This window comes from Melospiza georgiana, chromosome 10 (genome assembly GCF_028018845.1).
Source record: "Melospiza georgiana isolate bMelGeo1 chromosome 10, bMelGeo1.pri, whole genome shotgun sequence".
NCBI classification, from domain to species: domain Eukaryota; kingdom Metazoa; phylum Chordata; class Aves; order Passeriformes; family Passerellidae; genus Melospiza; species Melospiza georgiana.
In genome coordinates, this window is record NC_080439.1 from 19,814,760 (window position 1) to 19,836,106 (window position 21,347).

At 49.9% G+C, this 21,347-nt stretch overlaps 1 protein-coding gene across 1 annotated transcript; it reads right to left on the reverse strand.

Annotated features, from left to right (window-relative positions):
• Positions 1-2,853: 2,853 nt before the first annotated feature.
• KY (kyphoscoliosis peptidase) lies at positions 2,854-20,361 on the reverse strand. The gene is given in 12 exon segments (XM_058031332.1): positions 2,854-3,764; positions 4,605-4,795; positions 5,713-5,901; positions 10,109-10,226; positions 12,817-12,925; positions 13,266-13,348; positions 14,476-14,526; positions 15,105-15,137; positions 15,269-15,343; positions 17,288-17,364; positions 19,248-19,314; positions 20,229-20,361. Coding segments are annotated over 12 exon segments (2,037 nt in total).
• Between the last annotated feature and the right edge of the window lie 986 nt (positions 20,362-21,347).

A 21,347-nucleotide genomic window follows, 5' to 3' on the forward strand; every position in this document is an offset into this window, starting at 1 on the left:
AATTTCTAATACCTGTAATAAGCAGCTTAATTCAGGGAGAATTCATTCATCAGCTTCATTCATCTAAAAATTTGAACTAATGTAATCTAAAGTAGCATCTGCAGCAGGGGAACTGCTGAATTACTTCCCTGTGTTGGTGTGTGTGTGTGCTTTGTCTTTCCCCTTTCTCTCATTGCAGATGCCCTGAGAGAACTGAGAAGTCTGTTCCAGAACTGTTCTCCTGGTGTTGGAACCTTGGCTGCACTGAAGAATGTGCATTTTTTATGAGGAGGAGGAGAAGGAGCTGTGTTTATTCTGGAGGGAGATGTCACAGCAAGTGCAGACTTCTGAGGTGCTTTTATCTGGGGCTGCAGGGTTTCTCAGGCATTCTCTGCCTTTGCAGTGTCAAATCTCCCTTGGAATAATCACCTGACCCAGGAAACTTTATAATTAATGAAGCTGGAGAGGGGGTTTGTGTCTTTGAACTTAGGCCTTCAATAGCACTAAAGAATTTCTTGCACACTTGCAGGGCAGAGCCAATGTTTGTTTTCTGATTGAGACAAAAGTGTGGAACTGTATTTGCAGCACTTCCTTTTGTACATCTGTAGAGTGGGATGTGCAGGCTTCATCTGTCTTTAGAGTGTTACAGATGTTCTGCTGTGGGTGTGACAGTGCTTGGGGGTCACTCTTTACTTTGAGGGGTTAAAGAATCTGGGACTCTGTAGATGTGTGGAATTGCAGGTGCCTGGGTTTTGCAGGAACAGGGAATACTCCCCGAGGTTGTGCTAAGTAGGGGGCAATAAACTGTCCTCTCTGCTCTCTTGGGGTCAGTTTTTGTTCCCCCTGCCATCTGGAGACACAAATAAAGCTTAGAGAGAGGGCTTGTGGAAGTGAGTCTTTGAGACAAGGAGCAGGGACCGTGGTCATAGCGATGTCATCTGCAGAGAGGCTTTACCAAAGTGTCTGTTTGTGTGCTTCTGCCTGTTTGTGAACATCAGATGTGTGGTTCCATGAACAGTGTCTGCACTTTGGTATCCTTGACCCTGTTTGGTGGAAGAAGTTGTTTTCTTTAGTCACTAAACTCTTTGGGATGCTTCCTTATCCTGCCATTGTAAGAAGTGATGTACTTTACTGGATCAGCTTGACCTGTGAAATGAAAGCTACTGCAGTGTATCCTCCTTGATCTGAAAAGTGGGATCTGAGAAAAAAGAACCCTTCTGCCAGGCACCAAAATAAACCAGGACTGTCTGTGCTGACAGACAATACTTGCTTTAGCCTTCAAGGTCCTTAGGCAAACAAAAGATCTGCCTTGCATCTGTGCTGCTCAGTCTGTGCTGATGCCCAGGGAGTGGGAGCCTGCTGGGCTCCACGGCTTGTGAGCGTTCCTGCAGGGAGGAGCTGCTGCCACCAGTTTTTGAGGGCAAAGACACTGAGCTGTTTAGGGGAGGACTTAAAAAATCTACTTTTATGTTGCATATGGAGCCTCTTGTCACCAAGTACAAAAAGACTCTGAAGCTTTGCTGTGCTCCCAGCTTACCCTGGAGTAAGCCCTGTTAGCTTACATGTGGTGTTTATGCCTGCAGCTCCAGTCTGCAGCAGCCTGCATCCTCACAGAGAGTGCTGATCCTGGAATCTGGCTGCAGGTACTTAACCTGCTCAGGTGGAAACTCAACCCTGGATGCTGGGGTCAAGGGAGTAATGTAGGGTGGGCAGCCCTGTGAGTAATTCCTGCCATCCAGTCACTAAGGAGGGAATGTAGGAATAACCCACCTCTTTTGCATGGAAAATACAGCAGCTTTAGGAAGAGAATTCATATTGTTTGGTCAATGAAACAGAGTGCAAAAACATAACAGGTTTATTTTCAATACAAGCTCAAACATAATACCTCTTGGGTCATGCTAACGCTCACAGGCATCTGAATCAGTTATGAAAATGTTGCTCCATCTCAGGATGTGCAGTTGTGGTGGGATTCAGTAGAAGCCCCTCTGTGCCTTGTGCATGGAGGCGTTTTCCAAGAGTACAGCACCAAATGATTTCTTACATGATAATAATGTCACTCAGCCTGCTGTCCCATGTGACCCCATCAGTTTATAGCTGCAGTATTGCATAGACAGGTTGGAGGAAGGAGTGATTTCTGAGAACTTTATTCTCATTTTTACTGTAATTTTCCTTATGGAAACATCTATATGCTTTGGATATAATTACAGCAGAAAAAGTCTCTACAATACTCTAATATAAAAAGGTAAAAATTATTTTGTTTATTGTACTTAAGAGTCAGTGTAAAAAGTATTTTTCCAGTATTACTGAAATCTGTAAGACAGTGAAGTGCCCAAGGAAACTTCATGTTGTATCTTCTTCCTAACTCTTCTCTGTCCTTGGATGTATTTTGCAACTTGACTACAGTTATAATGAAAGTTGGTTTAAATATCCTGAAGTTCCTCATGTCCAATGTTGCTGCTCAAAACCAGGGTACACATTCTTCATCCTGCCCCACAACTAGGTGAATTCTTGGAGTAGCCCTCGTAAGACTTTTCTTATGGTCCGTAACTTGGAAACCAGCAATCCGTGCTGGCACAGAATGCCCTGCAGACAGTCAGTTGTTTTCTTCTAAATATTTGTCTGGACAGTGTTACTGAAATGTAGGTGATGGTTTTATTTCATGTCTTCCGCTGCTGCTCCTTTTTTTAACAGGATTTTCTGCTTCCTTGACCATCTTTGAGCTTGCAGTCTGGCAAAAGCCTGCAAGTGTTGTCCTGCATTTGTTGAAAGAACAGATTTAGTTGAGAGAATGAGCAATCTCCTAAAGCTGTGCTGGTTTGGGGCATGTTGGGGAGGTCGGTTCATGCAGGTGAGTGAAAGAACAAGGAGTGGGTGTTACTGGGTCTCAACTTCGTATTTGAGGACTTGCGAGTAGAAGCTGTGGTTGGCGTTCTCGTGCACCATCACAAAGACCTCTCTGCACCCCGAGGTGTTGCAGGTTCCCTCCCAGCAGCCCTTGTTCTGGCTGAGGGGGTAGGTGTTCTCAGCCTGGACCAGCACCTTGGCGATGCCGTGCATTTTGAGTTTGAACTGCACATTGCGGTTGGCCGGCAGCAGCCCTGAGAGCGGCTCCAGGATCTCGTAGTCTTGCAGCCACTTGCTGTAGCTCTGGGGGAAGGCTGGCCACTTCACCTCCGTGTTCAGGCACCTGATGAGGTAGTTGAAGATGTAATCATAATTACCAGGGTCCGACTTCTTCTTGGAGTAGATTTTGAGCACGAAGTTGCCTGCGTGCGGGAGATGGACCTTGAGCTCGATCTGGTTCCTGCGGTGGATCTGCAGCACGTGCCGCCTGCCCATGTCCTCGCTGAGGCTGCTGCTGCCGTCGGCGTGCAGCGAGGTCAGCACGCTGATGTCCTTGCTCAGGGTGAAGGTGAGGGAGCAGCGCCCGTCGTTGGTGTGCAGGATGGGCTGGCTGTGGGACGGCCGCAGGAAGCCCTGGCGCTCGGAGAACCAGCTGGGCCCCACGGGCTGGTGCAGCTCCTTGGGGAAGCGCATGGCCTTGTCCACAGACTCACACTCCACCACGTACTCCAGCACGCACTTGTAGACGTCATCCGCAGCCTCAGCCTTGGAGGGCTTGGCAAAGATCTCCAGCTTGTGGCTCCCTGTCTTCTGTGGGTAGATTTCCAGCTCCATTCCGTGTTTTTTCAAAGTCATCAAACCGTGTTCATCCATTCCCTTCAGCTTAAACATAAATAACGTGCCAGAACGGCAGTCCACGGACACAGAGGCTTTTCCATTTACTGGGGAATACAAAAGAAAAGAGGCTGCATAGGAGTGCCAGTACAGTTTTTAACCCTAATGTACCCCCTGGTCTGGGAAGGTTAACCTGGCCCAGTAAGTTTCTCTAGAAGTAAAACCAAGAGCTGCAACTGGCAGGTCACAGCTTGTCATCTGTCTGCACAGACCAGTGTCCCTCAGAAAGAATGAGAGTGGCCTTTGTTTGAGAGATGTGCATTTATCCTGTTCTGATACACTCTGACATGGAGCTGTGGTCTGCTAGAATATGAAAGCCTGTGTGAAATATAAATAAAAGTACCATCAGGCCAGATTGGATGGGGTTTGGGGCAACCTGGTCTAGTAGAAGGTGTCCCTGTCCATGGTGGGGGATTGGGATGAAATTAGCTTTAAGGTTCCTTCCAACTCAAACCATTATGGAATTCTGTGATCATGAAGGGCTGAATTAGAGGTGATTAGATCTGATTACCAGCCCAGTAGCTGCTCCCAGGAGCTTCAAATTGCAGGAACTCTCCTGTATGTAGATATGAGATTAATCTACCTCCCTGTGAGCCTGTTCCCAAACAGCTTGAAGTCTTCATTACGTCCTAAAATGTTGATGTCCATAAGTTTTAACTCTGTTTTTAGCATTCACAAATTAGCCATCCAGTTAAACTCCTGTGGCTCTTGAAAAATCCAAGGGAGGGAGGTTTAAATGTGCACCTTGTTCAGTTGTGGCACCTGAGGGATTTTATGTTAAAAGAGCTGCTGGACTGGCTCGGTATTGCCTGTAGAGGTGCACAGTGGTGTGTGTTGGGTGTGGGCAGATGCACATGAGGGCAGATGCTCCATGGCCTCTCCGTTACCTGTTCGGATGATCGGGGTGTCCGGGCGCGCGGCCAGCAGCCCCAGCGTGTAGAAGTTGCTGTTGTGCAGCATGTTGTTCTCAAACTCCTTCAGCGTCAGCGTGGGCTTAAGGAGCTGCCAGTTACTGTTATCTGGGAAGTGATTGTTAATGAACAGGGCCGGGTGAGTCAGAAAGTAAAACTCATTGTACCTGGGAGAAAGGAGAAATTAGGGAAAATGAGTAATTACAAACAGGGAATTCTTCCCCCGCGCAGTGGTGGTGGTTTCAGCAGGAGGATGTTGGAGTGGTTTGAGCTGCTGATAAACTGAGATCCGTGGGTTTGAAATTCCCCAGGCAGAGAAGAAACCTGAGCTTTGGTCTTCTGTTTCCAGGGCAAATGCTGGGCTTTAGGATAAACCCTGGGTATTTGCACTATTCCCTTGCACCCACAGGCTCCTGGAAAAAGAGGGAGTCACTGGGTGTTGAGTGCAATCAATTCACAAAAGCTGTGACTCGAGTGCCACAGACTATTGAAGATGTGACAAGCAAACCCAGCTGGCTTCTAGCAGTTTGTGACTTGCTGCCCTCTCTGTTCTCCATGCCTTGTACAGATGGCCTGGGTACCTTGCTCATGGCTTTGTGTAGGCACAAGTTTGAGTTTGTGGTAATTGGGAGTGGGGGTGTGGCCAAGCATTTTCCCTAATGGGCTACAGCTGTGAGCAGCAGGTGAGCAGCACTGACAGCAACGAGCCATGGAGTGCCCAGGGGCACTGAGCAACCACCAAAGGGAACAGAGGGCACACAGGTGCAGGGCATCAACAGGAGGGGATAAAAGGTTGGGCTCAAGAACAAGAGGAGCAGACTCTTGCAGCCTTCTGAAGTGCCATGATGGTACTGTTCATGGGCAGATGCCCGAAGCCTTCTGGTGAGGTAAGGCGTTACTGTGTATGGGGGAATGCTTAAAGCTTTCTGAAATTGTGTGGTTGCATTCTGTATTGTGGCCCTTTTGACTGTGGCAGGTACTGTGACATCTGCTGTGACAGCTTTGGGTCTTCCTGTGGCCCCAAATGGGCCTTCCTTCTGCCTTTGTGGAGGGTTTGTGTACTCAGATAGAGGAGGGCCTTTACCTGTAGGTGAACTTGGTGAAGGAATCATCCACAGAGCCGCTCCCCCAGGTGCTGTCCAGTAAATGCCACCTTCCCTCAAGGTAGACAGCGTTCCAGGCATGGTCAGAGTCCCCTGTGAAGGTCTGCCCTGTCTTGTACCCGTGTCCCTTGGCATGTCCTGAGAGCTTCTTGCACTGAATCCCTGCAAGACTGGAAGGAGATGATAAGCTGCAGCAGGAGAGTTCTGTGTTAAACCTGTCAGGTACTTATGGGGAAGGAGAAAAGGTGATGATGCCTGAGGTGTTGGGTGGGGCTGTTTGTTTTTGTAGTCTTTGCACAGAGATGCAGAGAGCATCCTGTGGAGGAAGGGCCTTTTCTCTCCCAGTTTTGCATATTCCCTGTCTTTTTGCCTGATGCACCATCCATTCAGCACTGTTAGAGGATGACAAGATAAAGTGTGCTTAATTGCTCTCTATCTTGTTACTCAGTGGAATCCCTTTGCTGCTGTCCACAATTAGCCCATGTAATTATAAATTAAAAGCACAGGCTGTTCTCTCCCCCTGACAGTGGGCCTGGTGTTTGACACCAGCTCAGGAATCTCAGACCTCACGGGATTGTGGATGCTGATTTAGTTTCCTGACAGAATGAGCTTGTGCCTGCCCAGGGTAGAAATGATTAAAGAGTCTCTTTCTAAAAGCATGATGAATACCTGCGTGGATGTGTAAATAAGATTTAAATAAGCATTGTGTTAATAAGCTCTCTGCTGATGGATTCTAACACTGGCATCTTATTTCACCATTAATCTAAAATTGCTTCACTTGGAGCGTTGTCTTTTGTGTAGGACAGCATTGACATTTTTCTTCTTCATCGAGAAGTGTGTTAAATGGAACAACTACCTTAAGTAATAAAGTGTGCAGGCTTCCAGAGTGAGATTGTCTGCATAATGTGGGTTTAGCTCAGGAGAAAAGTGGTATTTATGGGGAAGATAATTAGCATGGCTGTTAAGAAGTTGAGGCCTGGTAACAGATACTGGCTGGTGACTGGCAGTGCAGTGGAGCTTGAAGGGAGGGCTGCTTTTCCTAGGGAGAGGATGCTGGTTTCCAGGGGAGGTGGGCCCCTCAGCAAAGGAGAGGATGGGGCAGTGATGGCAGGCACTGCCTCTTCCATGAGTATCCAGAACAAACAGGCCAGGCCATGGAAGGAATGCCATGGAGAAACCTGGTGCTGCAGGTGCTCTGGAAAGCCCTTGCCAGCCTGCAGGCACCTCTGAGTGAAGTTCTGACATGGAGCTGGGCAGTAAATCTGGAACAACTCCACTGACAAGACTGGTGAGAGCTTGGATTTGCATGATGTAACTGAGACCAGGAGCTGGCCTTGGGAGCTTTAGAGAAGATTTGATCCTAGGAGTTTCAAGGAGCTAAGTACCAAATTCCCACTAATTTCATGGGGATTGGATCTAATCCTTCCAGGCTTCTCTAGACATTCTTGTTAGCTGGGATATTCAGAGGGAACATTAAGGGACAAGTTCTGCTCTCAGGGTGCTCTCAATTACAGTGAAGGTTGGCAAAGCAGCAAGAAGAGTTCATGCTTGGATGTGCTCAAAGCTCTCAAAATAAAGACCAGAGCATTTAAACTGGTCTCTCTAGTAATGGGCAGACAAAAATCCAAGCTAAAACATCCTGTAAAGGAGCAATTCTGTATTGGTGAAAAGGGTGCTCATGTCTCTCATGTCAGTGACTTCACAGAGATAAATTAAGCAGGCAGAGAGAAGATTGGGAAGATCTCCAGGACTGGTTGAAGTGGCAGTGTGAGGCTGAAGATGACCTAGATACAAAATGGACTGGAAGAACTGAATTAAGGAACAGTTGGCAACATTTGCTTGGTGCAGCAAAGAGATTAAACACAGAATTGCTTTTCTGCCTCAAAAACCGTAGGAAATAGTCTGGCTCTTACTACAGGTGTCACTGGAATTCAATGGCATCTTTTTCCTTTTGATTTTCGGTTGACTTTGATAATTTCATCTAAAAAAGGAGCAAATCTGGCTTCTCCAGAAGGGAACAGAATGGTTTATGCTTGTGGTAGGTAGGTGTACGCCTCTGTGCCTGAAAAGAGGGAAAGCTACTGCCTAAAGCAGGAAATGGGAGAAGCAAGAGGATGTGAAATCTGGGATATTTACAGACTGGTTGGGAAGAAGGAGCAGCTAGCTGAGTGATCAGATCCCCTGTAGGCAGTGAAGCCAGCTTTGCTCCCAGAGCTGCTGAAATCTCTCCTGGGAAAATAATTGTTGTGCCTTCATCACTAACCCTGGTGAGCGAGTGTCTCCCTAATTCCAGGCTGTGAGGTTTGCCCTAAATTGGATTCATGAATTTGCAGTGCCTCACTTAGCCAGACTCCTCGAGTCTGCCTGTCAGCTGAGAAGTCAGTTCTTGATAAGTGCTGCTGAAACATTGGTCAGGAGCCTGTGTTTGCATTCCTTGCTATCACACCTGATGTTTGGGAAGTGATGCCTTATGGCCAGCTTCCCACTCACCGTGCCCACCTTGCCTCTGTGACAGGAGTCTCAGCTAATGGGAGGAAGTGTGGCTGCCAAAGCTGTGCTCAGAGGTGACAGTGTTGTGTGTGCAACAGGAATTGTTCCCTCTGGCACTGGGACAAGTAGGACTCAATCAATGTCAGCCGTTGCCTTCAGCAGGACTTTTGGGGTGACTGGCAAATTGGTTTGTTTGTTCAAGTTCCCTTACAGGAGCTAGGAAAAAAAGGCAGGTTAAAACACCTTTTCCCCCCCAAAACCTGGCTCTGAAAAGCTTTTCTGTAAGATGAGTGCTCTTTGCCTCCTGCCTTTCTGCTTAGACTCAGTGTAAGAGCAGCAGAGCACGGGGAGAAGCGATGAGGGGATCTCTGTGCAAGAAAGGGGTGCTGTCTTTAAGTACAGTTTTTCACGACAGGAGCTAAACATTTTGCTAATATTTGACAATATAATAGTCCTGATGACTGGAGGTTTCCTGAATCACATAGTGACTAATCAGCCTGGAACTGAGGAATCGAGAGTAAATCAACAGAGCCTTTAAATAGTCAGAGATATCCTTGGAAAGATTAATGCTTTTAATGAACCAAGCATATGCTTTTTAATGAACAGATGCAAATTCCCCCCTTCCAACTGCTAATAACTGTTCCATAGGTTGTAGCTATAAATGCATACTCTACCATCCTATTTCTTTACTCTTTAGAAAACAAGATCCAATGTCATAGAATGGTTTGGGTTGGAATGGACCAAATATATATTGTGGGATATGTTGTTGGCTGGAAGAATTCACCACTTCAGCATCTGGCACAGTATGCTGTTTTTTGGGTTTTTTTTTTTTTTTTTATGTCTCCTTTTCCCTGTAGATTTTGCCTGTTCCATGGTAAAAACTTTCTCAAATCCCTTTAGATAATGTGGAAAACCAATTGTTACTTACATGTGCTGTTAATAACTAGTCTGGATTTTTCCAAGAGACTGGCAGCCCCTTCCTGGGAGGGCTACCTTGCAAGTCCTCCCTCTAAGGATTACTTTAGGAAGTCCCTTCCAATCTCCTCTCCCTGAGTTGTCAAGTCCAGTTTTCTCCTTTTGGGCAGCTCTTCTGCCTAAGGCTGATCCCCAAACCTCCAAGCACCTTCACTGCTTTCCTTGCTGTGGATTTTGGGGGTTCTCCTTTCCTTAGGGGTTGGGGCTGCATCCCTGTCTCCCTGCCAAGGAAAGTGCTGCCTCTTAAAATGGCTTTGTGACTGCAAAGCCCTGCTCTGTGGGAAGTTTAGGTGACTCAGCCCCAGTGAAGTCCAGGAGATTTTGTTGGGGGAAGAAAGGAATTTAGTCATTAAATGCCAGTGGTAGGCACAAAATGGGAATTGCAGGGTTGGCCTCCATAGTGCTGCACCTTGAGATTGGGCACAGAACAGAGTGGAAAGTGCAAGGCAGTGTCCCTGGGGTGCTCCTGGAGGGGACAGGGCATTCCAGAGGGTTTAGGCAATGATCCTCCTGGGACTCTGCCTGCCTCTTGCAAGGGACCATGTTGGAGACAGCACTCCTTGTTCAAGTCTTGCAATGCTTTTAACCTTCACATCCAGATACCCCAAGGAAAATCCTACTTCTTCTAATCAAATTATCTCCATGTTTTCATCTGCCATTATGTTAATGCAATGCGAAGCTCAGCAGATGGCACCAAGTAAATTATGCTGGGGAGGGGGGTGGAGGGAGTGGAGGAGAGAGCAAAATTGACCTTTCTAGGACTTGATGTTTTTCCACAGCATGGTTGGAAAGCTAAAGTTCCACGTCCTGCTTAAAGTCACATCAGCCAATGCAAAGGGAGATGGGATAGGCATGGAGATGACAGGGAATGTTAACTCTGCCTGGCATTGAATGTTTCTGAACTTCATTTACCTGCACATATGTTCAAAGAGCTCAGCATAGCCCTCACAAATGCTCTTGCCCATCTGAAGCACGTCTCTGGGTTTGCTGGACAGCTGGCTTTTGTTGTGGTAGCCCACGACGTCGTATTCTGGGGGAAGGAACACAGACAAGAGTTCATCCAGCAGCCTGAGGCAAGGGGCTGATGGGCAGCAGGAGCAATGCTCAGGTTGCTTTTCATCTCTGTGAGCAGAGGGGAACAGGCAGTGGCTGTGCTGGGGAGGGTGGCCTGGACACTGCTGGGCAGAGGGCCAGCTCTGTCCCTCATCAGCCTTTGCTCTAAGCTTGGGCTGGGAGTCAGCACTTGAATCCAAGTGGGACACAATGGGTGTCCTCAAGTGGAGGATCTACAGTCTGAAGAGTTCCCAGTATAAACCAGAGCATGCTGCATTTGGAGGAGACAGATTTGTGTTACCTCAAAAGAAACTGCTGAGATTTTGCACTCTTTACAAGCAATTTATATTAAAAATACTTGAAAAGCAGCTTGTTGACAAACATTTGATTTGTTGCGAGTCACAGAATTATAGAATGTGTTGGAAGGGGCACTAAAACCAATCTCATTCCAATCTCCTGCCAGGGGCAGGGACAACTTCCATTAGACCAGGTTGTTCCAAGCCCTGTCCAGTCTGGTCATATCAACACCTGGAAGCTCAGGAAATCTTGATTTGCTGGAATGAGTACTCAACAGCAGGACTCCTTCAGACAGAGCTTGCAGAGCTGGTCTGGGGAGGTTAATTCAATACCAACAACCTTGGCCCTGTCCATAACCTCCTCCTTAAAATACAGATGTATTTTTCTGACAAAGCTCTCAGGAATGCTGCATCAGCTGGTTCCCCCTGCCCTGAGTGCTGGGGCAGAGGAAGAAAAGCAGCAGCAGGCTGTGTGTGTGCTTTGATTAAATGCTGCCATGCTTGTCACTCATCCCAGGGGCTCGGCCAATGTCCCCTCAGTGCTGCTCCAGGCACTGGGAAAGGCTGGCAGCTCCACCCTGCCTGCTCCACCCTGCCTGCTCACTGACCACCAGCAAAGCTCCAGGGCACTTGGAGGGGTGTTGGCTCCATTGGGCTTTCTATTTGTGCTGCAAATGACAGCTGAAATAATTGCTCTCTTTAGTTTTCTCCATGGGCTGCTATGCACATGCTGATGCTGCATGTGCATAGCAGCCCATCACAGGCAGGAATTGAACAGAGTGGGAAGAGATGCCCAGAGAGCAGTGTTTTCACTTAAAATCCATCCAAGGAAGGAGTTTGTCATCAGTGCAATTTCAGGATAGGTACATTGCATTTTTGCTAGCAGATTTAAATTTCCAAGTCTGTTCTTTTCTGTGTGTGTAAATAGGGGTCAGTCTCACAGGAAGGAATGAGAACCAGGGCCAAGGTGGTGTAAAAGATCTTGTGAGGAGATCCCAGCATAGCTGTCAGGGCCAGAGACATCCCCTGAATGTTGAGGAGTATGGACTGGCTCCAACCAGGCCTGGCCCAGGTAGTGTGGGCAGAAATGGGTTAACAGTGGAAAGAGAATAACCAGTGCTGGGGGAGTCAAAGCCTGGCTTCAGCACTCTCCATATTTCAGGGCAAGACTAAAGCAGTTTGGGACTGACCTAACCATGCTAACCCTGCAGCTGCTGATCTCAGTGGGTATGAGATGAGGCCAGTGCTGCCCAAACTGCTCCTTTCCCCTTCATCACTTGGCCTGCACTGCAGCAGTGCCCCATCAGGATGTGTAGGAGGTGAGGGAAAGGACAGCTCTGCCTCTCTGCCCCCAAGACTTTATGGGAAATAAACATTTTTGCTTATGTTATGCAAAATGCCATCATGTTGCATATCCAGTTTTCCCCCATCAAAGCACTGGGGTGGCAAGAAGCCCCTTTTGATGTGCCAGATGGGAGAGGCTACAAGTGCTCCCTCCTCCTCCTCCCATCTCCTGGTTATTGTGTAACTCACACTTTGGAGTGAGTAGGAAAGGGCAGGGGAGCCTGAGAGGGTGCAGCTCTCTGGAGGGCTGAAAAGGTGCAGGAACTGCAATCATACAGGTGCCAGTGTGGGACGTGGAGCTGGGCAAGGCAGCTGGATAGTTCCTGGTGGTACCTGTGTGACACTGGGACCCTCCCAGAGCAAAGGCACCAGCATCAGACTGTGCTGGAGGGGCTGTATGGGGCTGTGGGGACTTGGCACAGGGATGGAGATCAAACTTTGAATGGTCTGAGTGGGAAGGGACCTTAAAGATCATCTCATTCCAAACTGCCTGCCATGGGCAGGGACACCTTCCACTAGACCAGGTTCCTTCTGAAATCTGGATCATCACCTGCTCCCTGTTCACCCCCTCAAAACTGAGCTCTGGTGGTGTGGGGTGGCTCTGAAGGTGACAAGCAGGCCCCTGGTGTTGGGCAGCCTGGCTTTTGGATGGCTCTTGGATGGTAGGGACTTGTCTGGTCACACCTCAGATGGAGTTACAGGTTAATCATGGGCACACAAACCTGGTGGAGCCTGGCAGTGTGAGGAAAGAGACTGGAAACAGAGGTGCTGAGAGACCCTCTGGATGCATTTCTGGACAAAAACCTCCAGAAAACCTTCATTCTACTCCCCACATGGAAATAACCCACAAGTACTGAGTAAAATGCTATGGCAGTGGGACAGGGGTGACAGTGACAGTCTTATCCTCAGTTGGGGACCTCAGCCTACCTATGTGATGGCAAATCCACATCCATATGGCTCGAACCTTCTCCAGGTCAGTCCTGGCTTGCTTCAGCAGGGCTTTCACCAGTTCCTCCACACTGTTTGTGACGTTCACCTGTGTGTGGGGAGCAAGCATTGCAAGGTCATGGTGGAAATCTACCCTGTGGTAGATCTCCTGTCCTCCCCATCTCTTGTTCTTCTGAAGCCAGTGAGGCTGCTCTGCCTTCAGCTTCCTTAAAAATACAGCTACAGTGCTGTAGGTCCAGGTATTTTGGGTTATAGTTCCCAGAGTGGGATTTCTTTGCTAACGTTCAAAGGGAAAAGGTTTTTCACTTGTTTGGGAGATTCTAATGCCATTGCCCCACAGCTCAGCCTAAGCTGGTGCTGGGAGCCAGGTTTGTGGAATGTTGCTGCAGGGGAGCTGGGAGGAGGACAGAGGCAAAAGCAAGACTTACTTTTAATGCGTAGGCATCCAGCTTCTCTAATTGCTGCAGATCTACTGGCATGGATTTCAAAGAGGATTTGTCCCATGGATATGCTGGGAAGAAACGAGTTGTCATTGTTTTGGGAAGGGAGGGAGTGTTTTTCCTGGCAGTATGGTGGAACAAGGGGACAGAGCTCCTGCCTTGGCCCATGGACACATCCATCAGCAGGCTCTTAGGGAGCAGAGGACACGAGGGCACCCGCAGGAGGGCCCTGCCAGCTGCATGGAAAGCAGGAGCCATCCTGTCTAGACTGCTGGGATTTGAGCATGAGCTGCCCCTGCAACTTTGGCACTGCTTAACAGCATGGAAAATCCTGGGATATTGCATGGAGGGGCAGGAGAACAATGCACAAGTATCAGGGAAAATCTGTGCTGTGCAAGCCTTAGAAAATGACTTCTTAAAAAAAAACCAACTTCAATAAAGAAGGCTTTCTCTAGGAGTTTTGTGTGGTCAAGGGCCACAATTCTGCAGGAATTCAGGCACATGAGGAATGTAACACTGGGGGCAGTTGGATTGAACCCACTGTGCCTACCCTCTACATCTTGGCAGGTTCTGAGCTCCTGGTTCTACTCAGTGTGAACAAAGGGTTAATAACTTGCCCTAATTAACCAGATAACTGATTTTAACAGTCTTGGAATGAGCTGACATTGCTGTCTCCCATCAGTGGGCCATGGGGAATGGATGGACAGATCCCTGTGCTGGGCAAGCTCCCGTCTGCCAAAATCAGCATGTAGGCACCTATTTCTTAACAGGATGGTTTGTTTATCTGTATTTTTCTTGAAAAGAGGTGTAACAGTGACCTAAAGAGAGAGGAAGCAGGTTTACACACAAAGGTGCCCACTCTCCACAGCTCTGAAAATTACTTCTTGTCTTTTTGGTTAGGGGATGGTCTTTTTATAAAAATGTGGTTATCAGGTTTTGTCTTTGCCAGGCTCTGTCTGCAGAGGCTCTGTGCAGGAGGGGGATCCACATCTGACAGTCCTGTGCCTGTTTGCCTTCCCTTGGGCAGGGCTTGGGCATTTGTGGTGTTCCCAAAGCCTCTTCCCTGTGCCAGCCCCAAGATCAGGGGCTTGGGAAGCTGAGCCCTACACAAGTGGGGTTCCCAAAGCCCCTTCCCTGTGCCAACCCCAAGATCAGGGGCTTGGGAAGCTGAGCCCTGCTGGTGCTGATGGGTGGTTACCATGGAGGTCCTTTGCTCCTGGTGGCCGTGGGGCCTCAGTCTTCTGGAAACCTGCAAAGCAGAGAAGGAGAGGGAGGAGATTGTTGCCCACAGAAAAGAAAGAAATTATTGTGGGGGAGCAGGATTGGGTGGTAAGAACTGGAACTGAGGCTCTTCTTAGCCCATTCCCCTCTGTTTGGACATGGATGTGATCACCCCATGGAGTGTGCTCCTGCAGAGCCCACATTCCCCAGCAGGCAGGCATCTCCTGTTCTAGCCCCAGGGTTGGGGACATCAAACCCCAGCCCACCATGGCCAAACCTCTCCAGGCGTGGAAGAAGGGAGTGCTGGGCTCCAGAGCTGTTGGATAACCCCAGTGGGAGCTCTGCAGCAGCTGGGGCATTGCTGAGGGACCCTGGAGTGTCACCACCTGCCTTATCCCAGAGCCAGAGGAGGAGGAGACACCCACTGCCCAAGAGCAGAAGGATTTTGGTCCTCAAGCCCCACTCATGGGCAGGGTCCAGCAGCAGGTGCCCTTTAGCAGCCTCCCCATGGCAGGGGTGAGCCTGTGTCCTCCTGGGAGCAGCTTCCCAGAGAGGAAGAGCTTGGAGACACTTGATAGGGCAGAGCTGGATAGAGCAGAGCCTCACCTTTGTTGTCGTGTCCTCTCAGCCTCTGGGAACCTGCAACAAGCCAGGCAGGGTTAGTGGGATCCCCTCAGCCCTGCCCAGGCTGCAGCATCCCCTGGAGCTCCCTGGCTCCAGGGAAGGGAGGAAGGGCTGAGCCTTTGCCAGGGTTCAAATCTGGGCTGTACCTTTTCCCAAGGAGAGTCTCTTGATGAGCTGGGGGGTGGTGTCCTCATGGTGAATCTCTACTGTCACTTGGGTTCCTGCAAGAAACAGTGATAAACCCTCTAAAGAGGGAGAACTAACCAGGATATGTATTGTATTTGCTGGGAATGCCCTGCCAAAGGCAGGAATGATGCATCTGATTCCATGTTCTCAGAAGGCTAATTTATTATTTTATAATACTATTAAAAAATACCATGCTAACTATACTAAAGAATACAGAAAGGATACTTACAGTATGCTAAAAAGATAATAATGAAAACTGGTGACTCTCTCCAGAGTCCTGACACAGCTTGGCCCTGATTGGCCAATGAGTGAAAACAACTCACAGCAGAATCCAATGAAACAATCTCTAAACACATTCCACATGAGCAAAACACAGGAGAAACAAATGAGATAAGAATTGTTTTCCTTTTCTCTGAGGCTTCTCAGCTTCCCAGGAGAAAAATCCTGGGAGAAGGGATTTTTTCAGAGAATGGGAATGCCACAGGTATGGAGGAGAGGGCAGGAGTGCCTGTCGAGGCAGATCTTAACTTTAGACAAAGCATTAGCTCTGGTGATAGCCAGGGTTTATCACCATAATAAAGAGCTCTTGATGGAGCTACAGCAAGCAGAGAATCAATGCCTTGCATTGATTTTTCTTGGAATTAAACAGAGAAAGGCTTGAAGTGATGAAAATGGTTGGACTTGTGATACTAAAATGTCTGGCAAAGGCCATTGCCTGTAAGAGGCAGCATCCTGGAGGAGGCAGCTGTGGTCCAGGCATGCTCTGATGCTCCAGAAAAACCTCCCCTGGAAACCTGGGCTCTGGTCTTTAAAGTTTCGGAGAGGCAAATACCAGAAAAAGAGTGGGGGAATCTCTTACAAAAACCACCTGAACTTTTTGACAGAGGCTGCATTTTTTGGCAGGTATTTCAGAAGGGTTTGCAGCTCTTGAGGTTCCCTGGAGGAGCTCCATGTGCTCCTGGGCTTCTCTTTTGGATCAGGCAGGAGTTACTCAGGAGACTGAAGGTCAAGATGTTGAAGCACCTCGGGGCTGCCATCCAGCCATGCCTGCCACACCTGATGACATTTGGGCTTTTCTCTTAAAGGCAGCTCTTGGAACTGGCTAATTAGGTGGGAATCTGCATGTTCATCAAAGAATAAGTTTTTCTGCCGGCTTTACCTTTAGAAAAGTGAAGTTTCTCCTGTGATTATGCAGACAGATTTGGTGTCCTTTAAGGCCCAAAACCAGAAAGCAAGAAAAACTGTATCAGCTGTAAAAATCTAAATCTTAGACTTTGACTCCAGTTCTAGGGTGGTTGCAGATATCAGGGTGTCAGAACAGAGCTGGCTGGTCTATTCTGTCAGTTAATTCAAAGATAAAATGAAGTTGTTTCTCAAAGAGAAGGCTTTATGCAAATGCTTTGATTTCCTTAAATTTTTCATATTTTCAGGTTCTTTTTATTGCTCAAAATTATTTTTATTTTGCTTTTTTGTGGGTTTTTGTCCCCAGCTTTCACTTACTAAGTTTCCCCCCATAAATTAAAAATCTTTATTTTCAAGAAACAAACTTACTGGTGATAAATGCCTTCTGCTGATGAGTTTAAAAGACATTTAACAAATGAAAAATATAATTCCACAGGAATTTTTCAACATTGATTTAAAAACTGGTGGTACGAAATGGTTGCTGGTGCTTTTATGATCTTTTATTTAATTATTCCTGATTGAGATATCCTTCATAAAGAATCATAGAATGGTTTGGGTTGGAAGGGACCTTAAAGATCCTCTTGCTCCAACTCCCTGCCACTAGAGCAGTTTGCTCCAAGCTCAGAGAAGCACTTGCTGCTCTCCTTGTGGTTTGTGGCCAGCAAGTGCTTTGAGGGGCAGCTGTCCCAGAGTGGGATATTTTCTCTCTTTTGGGACATTCTGAGGTTATTTTATTGCAGAAGAAGCTTGTTGGGAGCTCAGTGGAGCCCTGCTCTGCCTCTTGTCTCCTCACTTACCTTTGTCAGGGCCTGCAGTGATGGGTGGTGTCTGCTCACAGGGATCTGTGGGGGCACAAAGGGGAACAGCTCAGTGCCTCAGAGAGAGACAAACAGCCAGCAAGGATGGGGTTAAATCTGCCCTGCTCAGCAGTTAGGTAGGAACACTCAGGAAGCTCAACAGCTCCTGGTACTGGTTCCTGATCTCCAGCAGAGGGAGGGATGCTCCAGCCCAGCTCAGGGCAGCAGGCTGGACCAGGGCAGTTTGGAGAGGTGGGTGGGACACAAGGACAGTGCTGGGGGCTTGGCGGAAAAGTGGGAACTTGGTGTGGCTGTCAGCAGCTCATCCTCCCCTCTCCCTGCTGGGAGAGCCTGGCTGTGTTGGAGCTGCAGTGCTGGGGCAGAGCGAGGTGTGGGCAGCCCTTGGTGTGCCCAGGGCTCACACAGGGGGAGGCAGCAAAGGCTGTGCCCCGGGGAGGGAACAATGCCAGGGGACACAGAGCCCTCCCTCCAGGATCTCTCACCCTTTTTCAAAGTGCCCTGGGATCCCCATCCCACCAGGAGCCAGGGGGCAGCCTGGATCTCTCAGCTTGTCTGAGGCCATTTGTGCCATGGGGCCATGACAAGGACCAGTCCCCAGAGCAAGGGGAGAGGGGCCACAGCCTCTTTGACTCAGTGGGGCTGGCATTATATAAGCTTGCAAATATTGTGGCAGCAGCAGAGGTGTCAGAGGCCTCATAGGGACACTGACATGGCTGGTGAAAGGGCAATTCATTAACCCTTGGGGTGCCAGAGGAGCCAAAGCTCTGCCTGCTCCTCTGGAACCTGAATTCCCCCCTCCCAGGGGCTGAAACTCTGCTGAAGGTAGACCTGAAAGGGAAGGATTCCCATGTGCATGCTAAATACTCCTGCCAGCAATTCAGGGTGGGAAATGATCAATACCAGCCTCTTACTCCCTCGTAGAGGAAGCTGACTCTGCAGCTCTGATTGCAGAACCTCTTGAGCATGACAGAGGGAGAGAAAGCAGGATATTTATCTGCTTCCTGGAGTGGAGGCTTTTGTTATCTGCTTTGTAAGAAAGCCCCAAAGTAGTGCCTTGCCATGAAATATTGTTTGCTCCCAGACGGTGTGCAGCCTCCAGCCACCACTGATTACAGAGGGACTTGGATCAGGGCTCCTGCCAGGCATCCTGCTGGGAGCAGCCATGGCTTTTGCTTGACCTGTGGAGGCAAAGTTCCTCCTTGGTGTAACTGAAATCCTCTGTCTGGTACCATGAGAATTACCTGTGCCTTGCTCTACCTTTGCCCTTGCCTTTCTCTGCTATGCCATGGCAGGCTTAGACTGCCAGGCAAACAAGAGGGATGATCTGAGTCTCTTCCCTGGGAGCTGCTCCATAGTTCTGGGGTCACCTCCTCAGGTGTTTCTCCTCATCTATTTTAGAGCAGAACCCTGGGAATTGGCAGTGGAACATTGAGAACTAGAATCCACATCTTTCCTGGTCAGTAATCCCACCTGCCTTGTGCTCGGTCTCTGAGGGGAGAGATGAAGAAAGGACTGGTGGAAAGAAGGTTGAAAAGGTTCTTTGCATCCCCCAGACCCTCCTTGAAGCTGTGTGAGTACTGGGGAAGTCTCTGGAAGCTCTAGCTGCAACCTGAGCAATTGGGGGCACTGAATTTCCCCTGCCATCAGCTGGCTGTGAAATGTAAGAGCTCTGTGCACTTGTAATCTGACTGAGCTCTGTGGCAGGAGAACATCCCCCTGCAGAGGGATGGAGGTGTGGGGGCTCGGCAGTGCCACCCCTGCATGCTGTCCATGGGGCACGGGGAGCAGGCAGGGAGGGGATGCTTGCCAGGCCTCCCTGTGCCTCCCCTGAAAGCACTGAGAGGGATGGGCTGTGTGAAGCACATTTCTGCTGGAGAGGCACAGCTTGGAGCCTTGGCTTGTGTGCTGGGGCTGGTTTCTCACAGAGGGAGAGGGTGACCTACCGTTCAGGCCTGTGCCCTGAGGTGCCTGTGATCTGCTGTTTCCATTGCCATCACCCTTGGAACCTGTAAGATAGAAATGGGAGATTGGAAAGGGTCATCCTGGACGGGAGTGTTGGTGCTGCCTGAAGGCCAAGCACCCCAAACCCTTCCATGCAACCCCAGCTGGTGCCAGGTGTCATCAGGATCCACCTTCTGTCTCCTCTGCAGCCTTGGTTTGCAGTTCTTGTCACTAAAGTACGAAATACCAGGGGGCAGAAAGTGCAATAGTCCAGGCCTAAGCTGCTTTGGTGGGATTTGCTCTGATTTGAGCAGGTGCTGAATGCTGTGCTTGATGGAGCATGGACACAACTTTGTGATAGCTCTGCCTATGGCTGTTAGGCTGGGACTGCTTGTCTGAAAATTCAGCTTCTCCCCCAGGTTTTAGAGCAGGAATATTTGTTCTCCTCCCTTCACTTCTGCAGGGAGGCTCCCATTGCAATTGCAGAGCACAGCTGCAGCTTTTTGGAAGACCCTCTGCAGGACAGGGAGTTGGGCCAGGGACACTGTCCCAAACTGGAGCTATAAATGGCTCAGGACAGTGAGCCTGGGAGACAAAGCCCGGGCACGCTGCGAGCAAAACACTTCTGCTCCTGCACTCCAGGGCAGTGAGTGCTGCAAACTGCCGAGCCCTCCCACCGCTCCCTTTGCACACAGAGAGCCCGTGGGGCACCTCGGCGCTGGGGCAGGGCGCAGCAAGGTGCAAACGCAGCCCTGGGTCGGTGTCCCCGTGTGTCCCCACCCGGACAGGCTGCAGCTCCAGGCTCTGCTGCACCAGCAAAGACGAGCTGGGCTTCTGCAAAAAAGTTGGCGTTTTGGAGTTTGGCATCATGCGTGCAAAGAGCAGAAGAAAGACCAAATCCTGCTCCAGAGCTGCTGCTTCTGCTCTCCGTGCGCAGCCCTGCCCTGCCCTCCCTCGCCCGCCGCAGGCGCGATGTTACCTGCGCCTCGGCCGCCTTCCGTCTGCCCCTCTCGCTGCCCTTTCTCCTTGCTCGCCGCCTCCTCGGGGCGCACAATAAGCAGCAGATTGATGGTGACTGCACTGGCATCTGTCTTAAAGTCCATGGTACCCATCAGCGCATGGCCGGGGCGCCGGTGCCGCTGCGAGCGGAGCAGCCGCGAGTGCTGCCCGGCCCTGGCACGGCGAGCGCGCTCCCGCCCCGCGCGGCCCCGGCCCTGCCAGCTGCACCATCGGGCGCTGCCAAAGCCGACCCTAATGAAGAGGTTACAAGTCACCTTTGAAAGGAAATCGCAGGAGGGATCCGTTTCCTAAAGCAGAGGAAGGAGCTGCGTTTCGGGCGGGAGGGGGGTCTGGTTTCAGAGCGTGCCCCCGGCTCCCTCCCCTCTCTCTGCCCTTTTCAGCTGTAAGCACTTGTCTACACTCAAATCCCCCAGCACCACTGTTCGCTGGGGGGGATTCGCTTCCCGGCGCTGGCACAAATCCTTAAAAGGCTTTCTCTTTGGATCCTGTCCCCCGGCAGAACTCAGAGGATGCTTAGGAGCGTAAATAATAACAATAATTGCTGCAGGAGGAGGGCAGCCGTGGGGAGAAGGGGCTGGAAAGGAGACACGAACCTTTGAAGTGGGGAGGATCGGTTTCTGCAGGACTGCCTGTTGTGGAAAGGGACAGTAGGGAAGGGAATTGCAGGCTTCAATCCTGACTGTCCCAAAGGATCCAAAAACCCCACCTCTGTGCCCCATCGGCCTGCGAGCCCGGCTGGCCAGGGTAGCTGGGCACGGCTGATCACAAAGCAAAGCCCTGCAAATCCCTGGCTTTCTAGTAACTGTCCCGGCCCACCAGGCGGGGGACATGAAGGGTTACAGCGCGGGAGAGCCGGGCTCAGCTGGTCCCTGCAGCCCGCAGAAGGGGCTGGCAGGGACACGAGTTCTAATTTTACCCCTGGCCCCTGTCCCGGCCGTGCTGGCAGCCCCTGCCTTGGCCGGGGGTCCCGGGGGAGCGGCAGCACCTGTGGGCTGCAGGGCTCTCCGGCAGCCTGGGGAGAGGTTGTGGGAGGCACCCGCGGGCAGAGAGGGGAGTTCAGGAGCTTGGCATGGGCAGG